The sequence below is a fragment of the Rhincodon typus genome, chromosome 19, assembly GCF_021869965.1.
Source record: "Rhincodon typus isolate 14 chromosome 19, sRhiTyp1.1, whole genome shotgun sequence".
In the NCBI taxonomy this organism is placed as follows: domain Eukaryota; kingdom Metazoa; phylum Chordata; class Chondrichthyes; order Orectolobiformes; family Rhincodontidae; genus Rhincodon; species Rhincodon typus.
This window is the reverse complement of record NC_063350.1, coordinates 53504015-53523782: the sequence shown is the minus strand read 5'-3', so window position 1 is coordinate 53523782 and position 19768 is coordinate 53504015. Positions and strand designations below refer to the sequence as shown.

The 19768-nt window shown below is 46.0% G+C and overlaps 1 protein-coding gene across 6 annotated transcripts in view; it reads right to left on the bottom strand.

Annotated features, from left to right (window-relative positions):
* The window catches only part of LOC109916656 (phospholipid transfer protein), a 55252-nt gene that overhangs the window by 24227 nt on the left and 11257 nt on the right, over positions 1 to 19768 (bottom strand). For 5 of the 6 annotated variants that reach the window (XM_048608451.1, XM_020516391.2, XM_048608452.1 and 2 more), the window contains 9 exons: positions 15935 to 16058; positions 15023 to 15122; positions 14812 to 14940; positions 13103 to 13258; positions 11437 to 11500; positions 10253 to 10316; positions 8005 to 8096; positions 4647 to 4823; positions 4497 to 4556 (listed from right to left, as the gene is read on the bottom strand). In XM_048608451.1, coding sequence (XP_048464408.1) covers positions 4497 to 4556; positions 4647 to 4823; positions 8005 to 8096; positions 10253 to 10316; positions 11437 to 11500; positions 13103 to 13258; positions 14812 to 14940; positions 15023 to 15122; positions 15935 to 16043 — 951 coding nt within the window. In that variant the 5' untranslated portion in view covers positions 16044 to 16058. The remainder of the gene's footprint in view (positions 1 to 4496; positions 4557 to 4646; positions 4824 to 8004; positions 8097 to 10252; positions 10317 to 11436; positions 11501 to 13102; positions 13259 to 14811; positions 14941 to 15022; positions 15123 to 15934; positions 16059 to 19768) is intronic. The other variant, XM_020516393.2, reaches the window with a different exon arrangement.

The following is a 19768-nucleotide window of genomic DNA, read 5'->3' as shown; positions in this document are numbered from 1 at the left end:
AAAGTGCTTGTACACATCAAGAATTCCTCTCACTCTTTGCCCTGTTTCACTATGACCATTCTAGTCTATATCAGGATACTAGAACCCCCACCCCATCACCACCACTTTTAAATTGACTTATTTCTGCAGCTTCTCTCCAATATCTCCTTCCTATTAAGTGGAGGCGAAGAGGATTGTTTTTATTCATTCATTGGATGTGGACTTCACTGACTAAACTAGTACTTACGCCCTTTCAGCAATGTAATAGCTTCCCTAGGTGTTTGAAATAACACCACAGAGGCCAGAATCCTATCATTGAGTCACCCTTTATTTACACATGCATAGTCCTTGACACTAATCCAGCTCCCTCAGAGCCAGCTCTCAGAATGAACAGAATCTCTGACAATCCCGTTTATATCTGTCAGCCAGGACTCCCTGATTGGACCAGATTAACAACCCCAGTCAGGGAACTCATTCTACAATGTCCACTTGGCTGACCTTGTTACAATCACTACGGCTTCCATTTGTATCACTAAACCATTGTCTCATGTTGCAATGTGTGCCTGGAATTCACCAAACTTACTTCCTACTCTTTACATTTAAGGGGGTTAAGGGGGGATTGGGGTTTGTTGTTGTCATATAAATCTCTGACTATACAAATATGACTGCTGTAACTAGCACTTTAACATCTGATGTTTAACACCACCCCAGTACCAGTGCCAATGTCTCAGGAATAGGAGAGGCCTTCCAACTGCACCATTTTGTTAGCCTTTTATGAACTTGAGATATCCTGCTGTTCCCAAACTGAGCAGCATGTAGCGCCGTCTCCTCCTGAGCTTCTAAAACTCTATATGTAAGTTCTCAACTTTTCTACATCGTTCACCTTAACATGGCACCAAACGGTGGGGATAAAAGAATGAGCTTAGAGAGGTCAAGGTCAAAGGATGAGACCAAAGAATAGGGGTGAAAGGGGGAGGTTGAAGGGGCAGTTCAAAGCAGAGGGCTCAAAAAGGAGACGTCAAAGTGTGAGATGAAAGATGGAACCAACGACTGTACAAAGCTGGTCAGGAAGATCTCAAATTCTGTCCATCAATATCACCAGCTCTGATATAACCACAGATACCTCTCTCAGTTAGCTCTGATCAGGGCATGTTGTAGGATCATGTCTGGGTTATTGATAGAAGTTAGTCAATGCCTTTGTCAATTAACATCAACAATCTTTATTAATTGTAACTAACTATCTACAAGATTCAGTGAGTAGACATCTTCCAAAGCTAACTTACTCAGGTCCCAGTTTCAAGTGAGACGTGACTGTGACAGGATTCCTCTGCACACACTCAGGATTCAGGAGCTATTATTAGGGGATTTTTTACTCCACTCCCCCACCACCCCGTCAAGGTTCACTCTTCACCTTATGAACTGTTTACAGCTTCTGTTCAAACCCAGGTGCCTGGCCCCACAGCCTCTTTGTTGGCTTGATCCAGTTTACACAGAGGTATCTGTTTTTCCCCAGTATTACTCACCACTAGCTGTTCACAGTGGTTGAACTAACTCTTGGTGTGCTGTTTCCAAGGTTTGAATTCTCCCTCTGACTGTGTCAGGTCCACCACAATGTTCTTTGCTCATTATATGTCTGTTCTGCTGGAGCTGATTTTGACAGGAGGAAAGTATTGTCCAATCTGCCACGGCTCAAAACCCTGGAATTCCCTCCCTAAGGACATTGGGGGTTTACTTACACCACATGGACTCAAGAAGGCAGCTCCCTTGCATCTACCTCAGGGGCAACTAGGGAAGGTAATAAATGCTGGCCCAGCCAGCGATGCCCACATCCCATGAGTGAATATAAAAATTACCTACAATGCCCATGAATCCAAGACCACCTCCCTGCAGGAATGATGTTCCCTTTCTAACTCTACAATCCAGGACTTGAGAAATTGTGGCCACTTTGCTCCTTGAAGAAGGTTCTGAACCTCTTTTGGTGGCTGTTTTTGATTGAACGATCCTAAGTTCCTTTTCAGTTGCTGCTGCTTTAGGTGTCAGGGCATTTTCACTCCACAGCTGTTCACTGTTTGCAGTGCTGCCTGGTCCTTTACCTTCTGTTGAGCTCCCTGTCGCTTTGTTAAGGTCTGGTTCACTCTAACAGACATTGAGCTGATGGCAGCTGGGACTGCGGGGGTAGGGGTGTGTCCGTTTCTGTTTCCCCCTGGTGCTCAGACCTTCATCACTGTCCATCCCTGTAGAGGGCTCCTGTTTCTCCTGCTGCTTTTGGTGGCATTGTTGCAAGTTGCTGGGGGTTCAGTGGAATAAGCAGACACATTTACCTCTTCGTCATCTTCTTCAACAGAAGGGAGATTCTCTTCAAAGGAAACAACAGAGCCTTCAAAAATATTGTCAATTGATTGCAACAGTGCAAGAAAGTCCAGGACCTCTGCTTCAAGTAAATTAACAGCAGGAGTGGCATCTTCATTCTTTACTCTAAAAGCAACCCAAGATCTATATTACTGTCACATTTCTGGTTACCTACATCTCTGACTTTTCCCACTGTTTCTAACCTTTGTTCTGAGACAAACAAAGGATCTATCCTGTCTTTCAGTGGCCCTATGGATGGGGTTTCTATCATGTAGACTGTTTCAATGAGTCAGCTTCCATTTCCTCTGCAAGCGCTAAATTAAGAAGATTCAAAACCGCACACTTCATCTTCGCCTAATAAAGAGAGTGATGGTTAGGAATAACATAAAGTGTCAGCGTTCTCTGTGAAGTGTAATCTGCCTCTGCTGACTCACTCTGATATTAATACCTCCTGCGCTGGGGTTGACTAGAAGATAGGTAGATAATTTTTGGTCTCAAAAGTAAAGGAGTTGGGAGGTCATGTTGCAGCTGTGCAGGACATTGGTTAGGCCACTTTTGGAAAACTGCTTGCAATTCTGATCTCCTTGCTACAGAAAGGATGTTGTGAAACTTGAAAGGATTCAGAAAAGATTTACAAGGATGTTGCCCAGAATGGAGGGTTTGAGCTATAGGGAGAGGCTGAATAGGCTGGGGCTTTTTTCCCTAGAGCATCGGAAGCTGAGGGGTGAACTTATAGAGGTTTATAAAATCATGAGGGGCATGGACAGGGTGAATAGCCACGGTTCCCTGGGGTGGGGGAACCCAAAACTGAACGCATTGGTTAAAGGTGAGAGGGGAAAGATTTAAAAGGGACCTAAGGGGCAACATTTTCATGCAGAGGGTGGTGGTGAGTGTATGAATGAGCTGCCAGAGGAAGTGGTGGGAACTGGTACAATTACAACATTTAAAAGGCATCTGGATGGGTACATGAATAGGAAGGGTTGAGAGGGATATGGGCTAAATGCTGGCAAATGGGACAAAATTAATTTGGGATACCTGTTCAGCATGGACGAGTGGGGGTGAAGGCTCTGCGCTGTACACCTCTATGACTCTTTGCAATGAATCATCCAAAAACATGAATACGTCTGCCAGTGATATCTCCCCCCACCCCCGGGAGGAATTCATCCTTCTCCTCATAATTCTTGAATAGTCAGACACTTACAGACCACTGTGGTCTGTCTTCACCATTTGTGCTGCTGACCTAGTTCTGAAATGGTCTGTTTCCGGGGACTGATGACCCTCTTTATTCCTGCCAGTGGGGATCCCCCGATGGTATCGACTGCGTCCTGTTTCATCCTGCACTCTGAGGGCTCTTTTCCATCTCTGTAAAGTCTTCCAGTCTACAATGATCTATTTCTCACTGCGGCCGACTGAAATACAGCTGTTCCTGGCTGTGTGGTTTCCCCATACTTTGTCAGCATTGTATGGGGCCTTTCTTTCTGCAATCCAGTAACTGGGTTAGAATTGAAGTCCCCCACCCACTGTACTGTACCTTCTGCTGCTTGGCTTCTCTTCAGCTCTCAATTGCCATTGCCTTCAGTTGTGTGTCTGGTCATTACTTGCCACCACGTTGCAAGATCAGGTCTGGGTTGTCGGTTGAACACAATCCAAACCCACATCAGTGAACATCTAACTATTACTACGTACAAGAGATGGGAAGAGAGAACAGATCTCAAACCCAACAGCCTTGGGTCCCAGTTCCATGTGATCAGACATCACCCCCAGCATACAGCTTCTTACACAAACATCCTCAGGGGCTAGAACGAGAGAAAAAGGTACAGTTAACCCTTTACTTTACATGGCCAGACCTGAACAGAGATGGTTGGATCACACCGTTAGTTATATCTGAGCACAGTGCTACTGTGACCATCCCAGGGCCAGTTACTGATGTTGCCAATAGCTGTATCCTGAGGCAGACAGAGAGCTCGGGACTATTCCATGGACCCTTGAGTACCAGGCTTCACTTTGTACTGTTTGTGATGGTCTAACTGAGGTTTCACACTTCTCCCAGCTCCTAGCTCCTGCTGGTCTGAACAACATCATAAACAGGACAGTCAGGCTGGCAAAAGGTAGGTGTCTGTGACAGAGGGAAAGAGAAAAGATAATAACAGTCACTATAGGTTCCTTACCAGCAGGATGATTGCTCCAAAGAATGTTGTTCTCAGCAAGTAAGCAAGATCGACAGACATCTATAAACACACGAGCAATGAGGAGGTTCAGTCACTGATATCAGAATTGTTTGGAGAGACAGGAGGATGTAACGATTGGGAGCTTGGTACCTTGCTCTCGGGAATCTCGGTCTTCAGAACGCCAGCCTTATAATAGGAGTACATGGCAGAATCAAAGAAGTACTCAGACACAGAGATGTATACCATCCGCTGACTGCTCTTCACCAGAGGCACGATCGCATTGTTCACCAGTGTATCATTCTCACTGTCCACAGGGTAGAACATTCCCTAAAACAATTCCCAAGACGCATTAGTTAGCAGAACACAGTCATACCTTACAATTATAATTAACACCCAGAGTGAGAACACATGGAAACTCAGTAACACAGGAGCAAACCACACTCATGGAGAAATGATTCAAATTATGTAGCTGCCCAGAGGTGATGGAAACCTCTCACACCTTTCAGAGTTTCAATTAGCTTCGTTGATAAATATGCCCAGAAACTGAAAAGCCATTTCTTACTGATTTAGCAATGGCCTGTACCTGTTATAGAAGGTCTATTCAAGTGCACGGAGGTAGTCTACAGATATCTGACTAACCGTTACCCATATAGGGCCTGGGTATCTGTCAGAAGCTAGTGGTGCTTTACAGCTGATCTTCCAGAGAACAGGGCACAGTGCTGTGTCTCTGTCACACAAGGGCCAGACCCAACCACAGTTTCACACAAGGTAAACGATCGACATTGTACTTGTCCCCACTTTTCAAATCTACATTTGATCCTCTGGATTTGGCTGATGCAGGTCAGGTCACGTTTTATTGTCTGTACCTAATATGGTGGTAGGAATACAAGAAAAAAGTCTCTTCAAAGGTGTGAGCCTTGTCGATGTTCATAGAACATTACAGCGCAGTACAGGCCCTTCGGCCCTCCATGTTGCGTGGACCTGTGAAACCAATCTGAAGCCCATCTAACCTACACTATTCCATTATCATCCATATGTTTATCCAATGACCATTTAAATGCCCTTAAAGTTGGCGAGTCTACTACTGTTGCAGGCAGGGCATTCCACACCCTTACTACTCTCTGAGTAAAGAACCTACCTCTGACATCTGTCCTATATCTATCACCCCTCAATTTAAAGCTATGTCCCCTCGTGCTAGCCATCGCCATCCGAGGAAAAAGGCTCTCACTGTCCACCCTATCTAATCCTCTGATCATCTTGTACGTCTCTATTAAGTCACCTCTTAACCTTCTTCTCTCTAACGAAAACAGCCTCAAGTCCCTCAGCCTTTCCTCATAAGACCTTCCCTCCATACCATGCAACATCCTGGTAAATCTCCTCTGCACCCTTTCCAATGCTTCCACATCCTTCCTATAATGCGGCGACCAGAACTGTACGCAATACTCCAAGTGCGGCCGCACCAGAGTTTTGTACAGCTGCAACATGACCTCATGGCTCCGAAACTCAATCCCTCTACCAATAAAACCTAACACACCGTACGCCTGCTTAACAACCCTATCCACCTGGGTGGCAACTTTCAGGGATCTATGCACATGGACACCGAGATCTCTCTGCTCATCCACACTACCAAGAATCTTACCATTAGCCCAGTACTCTGCATTCCTGTTACTCCTTCCAAAGTGAATCACCTCACACTTTTCCACATTAAACTCCATTTGCCACCTCTCAGCCCAGCTCTGCAGCTTATCTATGTCCCTCTGTAACCTGCAACATCCTTCCGCACTATCCACAACTCCACCGACTTTAGTGTCATCCACAAATTTATTAACCCATCCTTCTATGCCCTCATCCAGGTCATTTATAAAAATGACAAATAGCAGTGGCCCCAAAACAGATCCTTGCGGTACACCACTAGTAACTGAACTCCAGGATGAACATTTCCCATCAACCACCACCCTCTGTCTTCTTACAGCTAGCCAATTTCTGATCCGAACCGCTAAATCACCCTCAATCCCATGCCTCTGTATTTTCTGCAATAAAGAGACTGGGGTTTACTTAGATAAGGAAAACGATAAGTCATCCTGAAAATAGAAAAATGAAGAAATCAAATAACATGTTCAACTTTGGTGTAAGGAGATCAACCTGCAAGAATAAAGGCATCTTGTTACATGGGGCTGGTATAATTACAACATTTAGAGGGTATCTGGATGGGTACATGAATAGGAAGGGTTTAGAGGGATACGGGCCAACATTATGGGACTAGATTAATTTAGGATATCTGGTTGTCATGGATGATTTGGATCCAAGGGTCTGTTTCTGTGATGTATCTCTCAATGACTCTGACTCTAAATGAACAGGGCTTTGGTGAGCCCACACCTGGAGTAATGCGAGTAGATTTTGTCCCCATACTTAACGAAGGATCTACTTGTATGAGAGGTCAGGCAGCGAAGAATCACTGAGTTGGGATAAGAGGCTTGTCCTACGATGACAGGCTGTGTAAAGTGGGTCTATATTCCCTCACTGTAGAAGAATGAGATGGTGATCTCAGTGAAATAAACAGGATTGACACTGAGAGGTCACTCCCACACACCGCACCCCAACACAGGGCTTGGGGAATCTAGAAGCCGAAAGCAGTCCCAAGATCTGGGGCAGCTATTTCAGACCAAGAGGGGAGAAATTTCTCCACACAAAAGGGTTTTGAATCTTCTGAAAGCTCTACCCCAGAATCCTTGTGGATATTCCATCGTTGACTATACTTGAAGTGGAGGTAGCTGATCTATGGCCTTTTTCGGGGGAATCCAGGGAGAAGGGGAGTGGGCAGGAGAGTGGGTTTCAGATCGTTGGTCAGCCATGATCTTATTGGATGGCAGAGGGGTTTGGAGAGGCTGAGTGATTAAATTCTGCTGTTCTTACACCAGCTTGGGGTGAGGCAGACTGGGAGAGCAACCTCCATTCCCATGGAGTGGATTAACAGCATTTCGCCACATTTACTGAATATAGGTCCCACAATTTGCTCACTTGCGAGATTCGAACTCACAGTCTCTGAGGACTGGAGGCCGCTGTTCTATTTATTCAGGCTATGCAGTAAGAATCCCTACATCTGGGACTGTCCATTTTGAAGCCCGTTGAAGATCAGTCAATCTCCATGAACTGACCAATGAACAGACACAATTGCTTGAATCTCCCTTTGAGTGAACCATTATCATCAGATCTCCTCACGCAGCCTGAATCACAGGTGATAGAGTTAGCATGAGGTGGGTGTCCAATGAAGGAAGCACAAGAGCAGAACAAAGTTTGGGGCGTGGGGGTGAATGGTCAGGATGTTCTCCTGGTTATCCACTCTCGGCCGCTGGAAGAGCAGGCCCAGCTGTCTGGGGAAGCACTGGGAATCTAACCCAACAGTTCTTGGCCCCCTGCTTCCTATGGGAGCTGGGAAACAGCTGCTCCAGTGGGTACAGCGCTCCCTTGTGGACAGTCTGGGAGTTGCTGACTGCGTCCAGGCCCTCACCTTGAATTCCATGTCCATCCAATCAGCTTTCACATCTGGGTCACTGAGGAACGAATAATCGATCCCCACGAATGGATCCACTGACATTCGCACTAGATAAAAGAAAGAAAGAAGGAAAGAAGGAATGAATTTCTGGCATGGCAAGAGCCTTTTACACATGCATATCCCAGTGGCCCAGATTCCCACAGATTAAGAGCTGGAACTATAGAGTTTAGTGAATGAACCCAGCACACCCAATCCCAGACTGGCCCACACAGTACCTCCGGATAAAACAGGAACTGAAGCAGAACAGTTCCAGCCAGGTAACAGTGGGATACAGTGGCCTGCCTCTGCTTTCCTCAAACACTGGGGTTATTGTATTGAATCATATAGCAGCAGTACGAAGCAGTGAGGTGGCAGTGAGGACTATCTAACCTGGGGTACCACAGCGGATTTCCCACTGTTAAATGACTCCACACGGCCCGTCGCTTCACTCCTGAAGGACCCCGATGCCAAAGTTGTATCCGTGCTGCATTCACTCTCTTCCAACGTGGTCCACACTGCGTGCCATCTTGGTGAGGGCATTAGCCCTCGAGTTAGTTTGCTGAATGCCCAGGACTTGGCAAGATTTACTGTCAACACTGGCTGGATTGCAATGGTGCTGTTTTTCAGCCTCAATGCTCCTCCTAACGCACTCACCGAAACTAACACAGTGCAATATACAACAGTACCTCACCCCTAATTCATAACAACACTAGGGCCAGCTCAGTGGTTAGCGCTACTGCCTCACAGCGCCAGGGGCATAGGTTCGATTCCACCCTCAGGTGACTGGCTGTGTGGAGTTTGCACATTGTCCCCGAGTCTGTGTGGGTTTCCTCCAGGTGCTCCGTCCTTCCCACAGTCCAAAGATGTGCAGGCTAGGTGAATTGGCCATGCTAAATTGCCCGTAGTGCTCAGGGATGTCTAGATTAGATGGATCAGCTATGGGGAATGCAGGGTTATGGAGACAGAGAAGGGTGGTTGGTCAGGGTGGGATACTCTTCAAAGGGTTGGTGTGGACATGATGGGCCAAATGGCCTGCTTCCATACTGTAGGGATTCCATGTTGGACATTTAAAGCTCAGAACATGGTAACTCCTGCTGTGACAAAGGGGGCCATCATGTGATTTCCTCCTCCACACCCCATCTGCCCGCACCCCCCCACCAACTATCCTGCACAACGAGGCACAGCTGGATGGAAGGCTTGCTCTGTTTTTCTGCAGGATTTCTGTGATTGCAATCTCCTACCAGAAATCCTGAAAACTCCAAATGCAACAGCAATCTGACTGTGAGGGCACTCCTCGGAAAATCTGCCCCTTGAGTTCTTCCAGAAAGTTCCATTGGCTCAAACAGCATTACTTTAGGAGACTGCATAGTCTTAGAACCCAATAACACACAACAAACCAATTTTCAGCCTCAATTCCTTCCGAACAAAACTGTGAAATGAACCAAGGTAAGACAGTAAGCCCCAGTAACATGATCGTTGGTCTGTGAGGTTTATCGTCTTTACTCTTTACAATCAACCTTTGAAAAACTGCTGCAGCAAGATGGAAATGGAGCCTCACATTAACCTAATCAATCCATTAATCATCTCTCCACTGGAGTAACGTTAACTGTCACCTCCACCACCGACGCTCAGTAACCGCAGTACGTACAATCTACAAGATGGACTGCAGATATTCACCAAGACTCCTTGGTCTTCCAAACCCACAACCACTTCCATCTAGAAGGTCAAAGGGCAGCAGATACATGGGAACACCACCAGCTTCAAGCTCCCCTCCAAGCCGCTCACCAACTTGACTTGGAAATATATCACTGTTCCTTCATGGTCGCTGGATCAAAATCCTGAAATTCCGTCCCCAAGGTCATTGTGGGTCAACCTACACTAGGTGGACTGCAACGGATCAAGAAGGTAACTCAACCACCTTCAAGGGGCTATTAGGGACAGGCAATAAATACTGACCAGCCACTGACATCCATATCCCGGGAGTGAGTGAATGAAAATGTCTTTAATCCATAGATTATGTGGTTGTGATCTTTCTGTTCATCTCCCAACATGGAGGAATACACTGAGCACTGTCACTTGGAACACAACACTTGGCTTACCTTAGTACTGCCTTCTTGAGGAGACGGTAAAACTCATTCTCCATCATTAATCCCTAGTCTACTAAGAAAATCATTGACGAATGCACATGAGAGTTCTTCAGAAATGTCGGTCAAAGCATACAAACCTGGGACTGTCGCCAACAGAGAGTTTAGCAGCACCAGTGCCGAGTGTTCTAAGGCCGGGCAAATCTACAAGAGCACAGAAAGGAGATTAAACGGGAACAAACAAAAAAAAGACATCATCATTCTCACTCACTAATTCTCACTGCCCATAGCATCAACCTGTCCCTGGCTCTCAGCACTACCTCTCACTTTTACCCCCACACACATTGTTGATGTCCAGCTCTATCTCACCATTACGTCTCTTGACATGATCAGTATCTTTGATTTCCCATGCTGCATCTAACTTTGACCACCGGGTGAACAAAATGTCTCCTAATTAAATAAATATTGGAAAGTCCAAAGCTTTGGGCTCCATTGCTATTGACTCTACCCTTCGCTGGACTGAATGTTCCCAACTTAGGTGTCCTACTTAACCCAGAGATGAGTTTCCGATGTCATGTCCTCTCTATCACTCAACCAGTCTCCTCCCCCATAATATCATCCAGTTTTTGCTCCTGCCTCAGCCCAGCTGCAACGAAACACTTATCCACACTGTTCTTAGTTTCAGTTTGAGTATTCTGAAAATTGACCAGTTCCCCATCTTCCCTGCTCCCAAACCTCACTCTCACCCTGAACTTTACGCTGGATCCAATTCAAGCAAAACCTCCATTTTGAAATCCTCATCCTTGTTCTCAGATCCCCACATCGTCTTGTCCACTCCCAATCTGTGTCATCGCCTCCTCTCCCATGACCCTCTGAGATCTCTGCATTCCTCTCATTCTGACTTCCTGTGCATCCCTGATGTCATCCCTCCGTTACTGATGGCGGTGTCATTAACTTGCTGCCTCCCACTTTCTGGAAATTCCTCCCTGAATGTTTTGCCTCCTCTTTCCTTCTTTAAGATACCACTTAAAACCTGTCTCCATGACTAAACTTTTAGATGTCAATGTAATATTTCCTTCTGGCTCGGTGTCAATTTTAATTTACAACACGACTTTGAATAGCGTTGTGGAGTTTTATTAGGTTAAAGACGGATATAAATATGACATATATCATATTTAATGCATTGTACATAAGATACCACACGACGTTATGTCAAAAGCACTACAGAAGTACAACTCAGTTGTTGCACTCCAGAAATGTTGATGTTTATTGCTGTCTGGCCTCTGGGGTCCCAGTTTTTTTTTTTGCAGAGGCTGAGAATTACCTGCTGGTTTATCAGGAATCGCAAACCTGTCATTAGAAGACTGGAGACTAATTCATAAAATCCCCTGTGAGGAAAAAAAGACGATTGTGAGGCCTAGAAGATTTGGTGAATCACTCCATCAAATTAAATTCAGATAAAACTCTCAGAGATAGCAAGAACTGCCGAGGCTGGAGTCAGAGACAACACAGTGTGGAGCTGGAGGAACACAGCAGCTCAGGCAGCATCAGAGGAGCAGAAGAGTCAACGTTTCGGGTTGGGACCCTTCTTCAGGGCTGGGGAGGGGGAATGGAGCTGGGAAATAAATAGAGGGAGGAGAGGTGAGGCTGGGGAAGGTAGGTGGGATGGTGATAGATGGATGCTGGTAGGGGGTAGTGGGGATTGGTCAGTGAGGTGGGAGGAGCGGATAGGTGGGAGAGAAGATGGAAAGGTTGTGTCAGGTCAAGGAGGTGGGGATGAGAGGGAGGGTTGGACATGGGATAAGACCAAGGGTGGGGAGATTTTGAAACTGGTGAATTCCATGTTTAGGCCATCGGGCTGTAGGCTCCCAAGATGGAATATGAGGTGCTGCTCCTCCAGTTTCCGGGTGGTGTCATTGTGACACTGGAGGAGGCCCAAGATGGACATGTCACCCAGGGAGTGGGAGGGGGTGTTAAAATGGTTTGCAACCAGAAGGTGTTGTCCTTTGTTGTGTACAGAGGGTAGACACATCGCAAATCAGTCACCGAGTCTGTGCTTGGTCTCACCGATGTAAAGGAGGCCACATCATGTGCAATGGATACAGTCGACCAGGTTGGAGGATGTACCGGTGAACCCCTGTTGGATATGGAAAGTTTATCTGGGGCCCCAGATGGAGGTGTAAGGGCAGGTGTAGCACCTCCTGCAGTTGCAGGGAAAGGTGCCAGGGGTGGTGGGGCTAGTGGGGCATGTGGAATGGATGAGGGAGTCACGGAGAGAGCGGTCCCTACAAAAGGCAGATACAGGTGGGGAGGGAAATATCTCTTTGGTTATGGGGTCAGACTGTAGGTGGTGAAAGTGGCGGAGGATGATGTGCTGGATGTGGAGGCTGGTGAGATGGTACGTGATGCATTCCAGAGTTTTTTTGGATTCAAATTTCACCATATGTCGTGGTGGGATTCGAACCTGTGTCCCAGGAACATTAACCTGCAGCTCTGTGGATTAACAGTCCAGTGAGACAACCATTATGTCATCACCTCTTCAATCACAAAGAATAACATAACATTTGCGTTCTTTTGTCTTGATACAGAGGTTATGAAATGATTTACTCGATGTCGATTTAGAGTGGAGATTATATTTAATGTTGAGAGATCCAGAACGAGGGAGTGGGATGTAATATTAAAATCAAGATGGAATGACTAATTTGTTTTTAATGCAGGGGGCTGTGAGACTGTGTGACTTTAGTGGCGAGAGTGGTGAACTTGAAGAAAAGGTTGATGAAGCTAAAGAAGATGAAGTAGATGGAGGAGGGTGGTTTGCTGAGATGGAGAAACAGCAGTCACAAACACTGAGTGCACAGCTCAGTACATCTCCATCTTGCAAATTGGGAGAAATTCTCTGTAATGGTGACAGTCGGTCCACAATACAGGCTGCTACTGTTACTACCACCCACGTCCTTGCTGCAGAACTCACAAGAAAGAGGGACTGTTACCTGAAACTTCCAGTAAACTTAGCGTGCATTCTTGCAATCGAAGCGGTGCAGGAGACCTTGCTGATCCTCAGCTGCCCATGTTGGCTCTTGGACAGATTTAACACCGTCCAGATATTGGCTCCTTCGGCAGAGGCATTAATCTGACCAATGTCCTGACTGGAAAACATAACTTGTCTCAGTGATGCAGAATGGTTCAATGCTGACTCCCGATTGCCTATACCCCCACTGACGGTCGGTAACCCCCCACCCCCAGCTCCTGGTAACCTCCTCTTGGCACCTGGCAACACTCCATTCCTAGTGATCACACTGAAACCCTAACCCTATGGCTCACAGCACCTCATCCCCAGTCACTCCAACCCTGACTCTTGGTGACCCCTGACCCTCAGTCGCTCTCTACAATACCAAGTCATACTGATGGCCCCAGACATGACCTCTAAGCACCCTCCCTGACCCTATGATGACTCCACACATGACCACAAAACAGCCTCACTGACCCCTAATTACCCTCGTGGACCCCTGATCAGCCCCTCTGACCCCTGATCACCCTCCCCTCCAAGCTCAGTCACCCACCTCAAATCTTAGGCACCTCCAATGACCCCTGATCACCCCTTCCTGATCTTTGGTCATTTCCCAGGGAGCTTCACTATTATCCAAGCTTCCCCACACAGTACATTGGGGGCTGATATCTCACTGCGAAGGAGCTGGATTTGTTTGTTTGCGGGCCTCCAGTGGACCTATTTAAAAGATCCGACTTTCATCAGGCGAGACCGAGATGGGGGCCCTGCCCATTGACAATCAATGAAAGCGAGAATGGCGACAGGCCAGAGGAACTGTGGGACTCATTTAGAGTCCCCATGGCAACCATCACAGAGGCTGCTGGTTGACCAGAGCGAGGGGAAATCTCTGGAGTGGGGGGGCTGCCCCTCACCTCCTCTATGGAGAGCTGGACCCTATGCTGCAGGCTGTCGCCCTCTACCTCCAAACTCTCGTCCTCTCTCACCCTCCCGCTCATTCCTCGCTTGACTGTCCCATCCCAGGGATCGTGTTTGGAAGAGTGTGGCACAGCCTTGCAAGAGGTTGTGGGAGGGCGCCTCCTGCTGGTTGTGTCTCCAGTGATCCCACTGTGGTCTTGGTCCAGTGAGCGTTGCCACAGCAAGCAATCTCCTAGCAAAACACTGTAGAGATCGGCAGCTGGTGAGGGCATTTCTGTACACCCGAGTCTGCTGCCAAGTTCTAGATTCTGCCCGACACTGACTCTGCGTCGTTGTCCAGGTCTGTCCCTGAGTGTCAATCCCTTCATGGTGGCGTCTCCTTCCCCTTTGTAGTCATCTCCCCTCCCTCCCCTGGACTCTGCCCTTCATCCCCAGGTGATGCCAGCAGGGTAGGGACCCTCTGAACTAGCAAATGCATTAACACTAAACCCTCCTCAGGCCTGTTACTACTGCAACTTCAGACAGACAGTCGTAGAATTCTACAATACAGAAAGGGGCCCTTTGGCCCATTCAAAGCAGTCACAATCAGAATGTAGACTTGCCTCTCAAAATACTTTTGACCTCCTCCAGGCCCATTCCTGACTTGGTTCATGTGTTCAACTGGGCCCAGGCAGACAGCTCCACCACCCTCCCCTTCTCCCACTGCCTCCTCTCGATTCAACTGACTCAGACAGGAGTGTGTGTGGCTTCATTGGGCCCGGTTACAGGGAGACTCACATCAGCCAGTACAGCATGTCCCTGTGGAAGGTGACACTGATCGATGAGTTCTTCACCTCGAATTGTAGACCCGCATCAGGGCGGAAGGACAGAGAGGCAGTCGAGAGATCCAGGTCAGTGATTTGCACTCTGTGACACATTAACACACCGTGCTCAGTGACACATATAAACAGATAATCAGGGAAACAATGAGCTTTGGACAGACTCTTACCCACTGATGGAGTAGTGCAATGGCCCTTCCTTCCCAGTAAAATCCGCTATGGAGATATTTTCCAGCTCTTCAGCAACAAACTTCAGTGCTTCTGATCGAACTGCAGAGAACGGAAAAATGTTCTGATGAGCTTCTCAACTGTAGTCACTCAGTTTACAGCCCAGTGTTTGCTCCAACTCATTGTATTCCCATTTCAACCATTTACCTTCAATCCCAGCCCAAAGAGAATCTCTGTCAGGGTATGTCTGACCAAGCTAACTCAATTCACACGTGTGTGTGGTGTGTGTGAGAGAGAGTGAATATGGGATCATGTGTGCATCTGAGTGTGAGAGTATGAATGAGTTTGTGAGAGACAGAGTCTGGCTTTGTGCGTATAAGTGTGAATTAGTGTGCGCATGTAGGATTGTGCGTGCCTCTAAGTGTTTGTGTGTGTGGATGAGTGAGTGAGAGTTATTGTGTGTCAGTGTGTGTCCAGGATCATGTGCGCAGTGTGTATGCGAGAGTGTGTTTGTGTGTATGCGTGTGTACATGTGTGGCCAAGGAGTGTCTGTGGGATGGGAAATGCATGGGGTGTGTTTGTGTGATGTCTACAAGGGCTGAGCGTGCACGAGCGTGTAGGTGCAGGAGCTGAGTGTGTTTGTCCAGGAGGTGTGTGGTATCATGATGTGCCTCCACTGTAACAAATGGGAAATGTATTTGGGTTTTCCTGACATGATGTCTCGAGGTAAAGGGTTTAGCAGCTACACCAGCGGAGTGTGTGTGTGGGAACACGTCTCTCCCACAACACTTCAATAAAGGGGTCTGTTTAAAGGCAGCACTTTCACTTTCACTCGCGTGCTCCCAAACCCTACGGTAAAAGAATTTCTATGTATTTATTTGAGTGGGAGCAGCCCCATTGGTGCAGAATCTTACGTAGTTGGAGTCCTGGCGATGTGATCCGGATCCTACAGGCAGGTTTGGTGCCCAGGGCAGTGTGCAGTCCAAGCAGCAGCAGTATGGAGCTGAGTAACCAGGCAGCCATCGTTTCCCGGTCTATCTGTAGAACAAGGAGGCAGTGTGTGACCCAGCATCAGTCACTTCAGCAATGAGCAACACAACTACTATAGAACTGATCGTCACAGTCACCATGGTAACTGTTGTCACACAGATCAGCTGAATCTGTTCTTTGCCTGACTAGGAATTTCACAGCAACAAAACCCTGACCTGCTAACGAAATGAGCTGTTCTGAAGATTAATACCATTAACAGGACATTCAGCCTCTTCTTCAGCTTTTTACACAGGAACAGCAGGAGGCCATTCAGCCCCACAGCCCTGCCTATCCCCTCTGAGTCAAATGGTTCTGTGTTCAAGACCTATCGTAGGGCTTGAGCATCAAACTCTAGGTAACTTGTGTGCAATACTGAGTGAGTACTGTACTATCAGAGTTCCTGTCTTTTTTGGATGAGACATACATTGTGTTTTGTCTACCCGCTCAGGTGGATCTGACAGATCTCATGGCATTGTTTTGAAGAAGAGCACGAGACCGGCAGGTAACCTTTATCACTTGATCAGCATTACAAAGCAGATTATCTGGTCATTATCAGATTGAGGATTATGGGGGCTTGGTCTGCACATATTGGCTGCTGGGTATCGTACATTACAACTAAAAAAGTCCATTAGAAAAACAAAACATTGGTTGTGAAGCTTTGGAATGTCCTTAGGCTGTGAAAAAAGTGTTATGTAAATGCAAGTCTTCGTTTCTCTGTTTTCAGGTCTGTTCATCACTCAATCAGGTCACGACTGAACTCTGAATTCATTTGCACACCTTTGTTCATATTCATTCTGAGATTTATTTACTGCCTGTCCATACCTGTCCTTGAGAAGGTGGTGGTGAGTTGCCTTCTTGAACCGCTGCAGTCCACCTGCTATGGGTTGACCCACAATGCCCTTAGAGGGAATTCCAGGATATTGACCCAGCGATAGCGAAGGAACAGCGATATATTTCCAAGTCAGGATGGTGTGTGGCTTGGAGGGGATCTTGTAGATGGTGGTGATCCCGTGTATCTGCTCCCCTTGTCCTTCAAGATAGAAATGGCGGTGGGTTTGGAACGTGCTGTCTAATGTCTTGAGTATGACTACCTCAGGGGACCGCTCACATGTGGCATAGCCTCCAAGTGTTAGTAAGGAGGACATTATTCCAGCCCTGTCGATCTTGTACATTGAGATGGCGAGTGCGAAGATGTGACTGTGGCCCTCCCTCTGATCATTTTGCCCATCAGTTGTACCCAGACCTCAGACCAGAGATCAACGCTGGGATATCTATGTACTGCCTCTAGGACTGCCAGCTCTAAGTGGCTAATTCCCTGGAGTTCCCATCACATCACCTTCTACATCCACCTCCTCTGCCTAGTCAACCTGTCTTTATCTTCATCTCCAATGTTTTCAGAACATAAAACATGAAGATAGGTGAATGAAAATGGTTTTTAGGCGCCTGTTTTTACTCTGAGACTTCTACGTGGCAGCTTGAACCAGTGTCTATGAGGGGAATATTAGCTCCTGAAGACTGCAGGGCAATTTTGGAGGGTTAGCAACACTACTCTCTTTCTTCATCAAGGACATTCATCATTTGGAACAACTCAGATCTCCTCTTAACCTTCTGCACTATAAGATGGGCCTGCCCCAGGTGATTGAAACCCCTGGTACCATTCTATCCACCCTCCACTCATTCCTTGGAGTCCAGCATTGAATACAATACCCCAACTGAGGTTTAACAAGCAATATATTAAATAAAAACTTTAATAGAGGGATACAATAGGAAAAACAAAAGAACTTATGTTAACAACGCCAGGAATCTAATAGGCTTATCAACACTGAAAACACCACAAAAGGAATGCTGGAGATCACAGCGGGTCATACAGCATCCATGGAGGGAATGCGAACTGACATTTCGAGTCTACATGTCTCTTCATCAGGGCTGATGTGGTGCATGCGTGCGTACGTGCATGCATACGCCCGACAGCAATAGTGGAGTGGATGGTGGGCGTTGGGGGTGGGGGGCGGGTGGTGGTGGTGTTGTTGGAATGCTGGGGGATAAAAGAATGTTGATAGCTCAGATTAAGTGAAGAGAACATGAGAATGGCAGAACAATGGTGTGTCTAATGGTCAGTCCAACTGGGGTGGGGGAAGGGTGGTGGGAGGAGAGAGAGGACATGGTGACAGAGAATGCAACAAGCAAAGCTAAAAGAAAGGGAAGGAATGGGTTCACTGTTTGAAAGTGTTGAACTCCATATTGAGCCCTGAACTTTTCAACAGCTTTATTAACTCATCCTGCCACATTCAAAGTTTGGCTTAGTTCTCTTGGTTCTTACATCATCTTCAAATTTGTAATATTTAGTTCATTTTGCCTTAGATTATGAATCAGATACTCAGACTCAGATACAATCTGAACTAGTTAATGTCTCCTCAGTCTCTAGTGTCACAACCACAGATTATAACCCCAGCTCACCTATGGATGTATTGAACTTTTAAATTCCAATATATGGTTTATCTTAAAAAGAAGGCTGATACAGCCAAACTAACTACAGATGTAAATACAGTGGCTGCCTGGAGAGGAACTCTGGAATGTCATGTAGACAGGTGTCAGGGAGAAAAGCAATACAAGCTAGTCTGTAATCTCCTAGGAGTATTTCAAACTGTGAGCACTGCAGGAGAGAAGACAATTGTCTGTGCGAGACAAATTTGCATTTTTCCCTTTCAAGTATATACAGTGTAGTAAAATATGTATCAATCACATACCTTATAATATGTTTTGCTTTGAATTTTAGAATTTTGAACTAGTGGCATATGGGATTCTTGTGCCTGAAAGAGTTTAAAGACTAACTTGTAGGATTTCTGGAGCCATGGTGATTTTAATAAAAATCTGAGATAAATAGTCTTGGAGCCTAGTAGGAATTTGTTTACGCTGAGAGAGTTTCTGACATTTACAAAGGAAATAGAGTAGTGCATTAAACTTTTAGATAGAAAATTCTGGAATCACTTTCTCTTTTGATTATGGGAAACACTACAGCTTGAAATAAAAAGCTTTTTAAGTTTCAGTTCAGACATGTTGCAGAGATCTTAGCTGTAGCTCAATGCATGAAGCAGGTACTCCTGGAGGATTGGAGGTACCTTAGGACTGTTATTAAAGAGGTTACTTCAATATAAAGGAGGTTAGTTTAAGTCCATACCAGAAGTGTTTGGTTAAAACCCTGAAGGTGTTATGTGAAGTTGAGAAAGTATAAGATCAATTATTTGCCAAATCAATGAAGATCATAGATTCTCTAGGTGAGGAATTGAAGCTACAGTTAAATTAAATGCTATAAATATGAAACAGAAAATAATTGTCTCTGGTGAGAGTACTGTAAAAAGGGGTGCTCTTGGGACTACTTGAATTATATTTTGCAACATGCTTCAAAACTTGTGTTATATGCAAATAGTGTGGTTTATTCTATTTTATCTTATATTTCTTTTACATAATAAACTTCCAATTTCTTGTTGAATATGAATCTACATCATTGCACATTTCTGCTTCAGGGAAAAGACCATCTCATTAAAACCAGAAAGAAAATGATCTATCAAGCTAGACCCAGTAATAATGTCAGATGAGATCAGAACAGCAAAACAGGGGATTTAAAAAAAAAAAAAAAAAAAAAAAAAAAAAAAAAAAAAAATAAGTTAAAAGAATAAGTAGTTATATTAAAGAAGGTGCTCATGTGTGCCGCCGAGCAG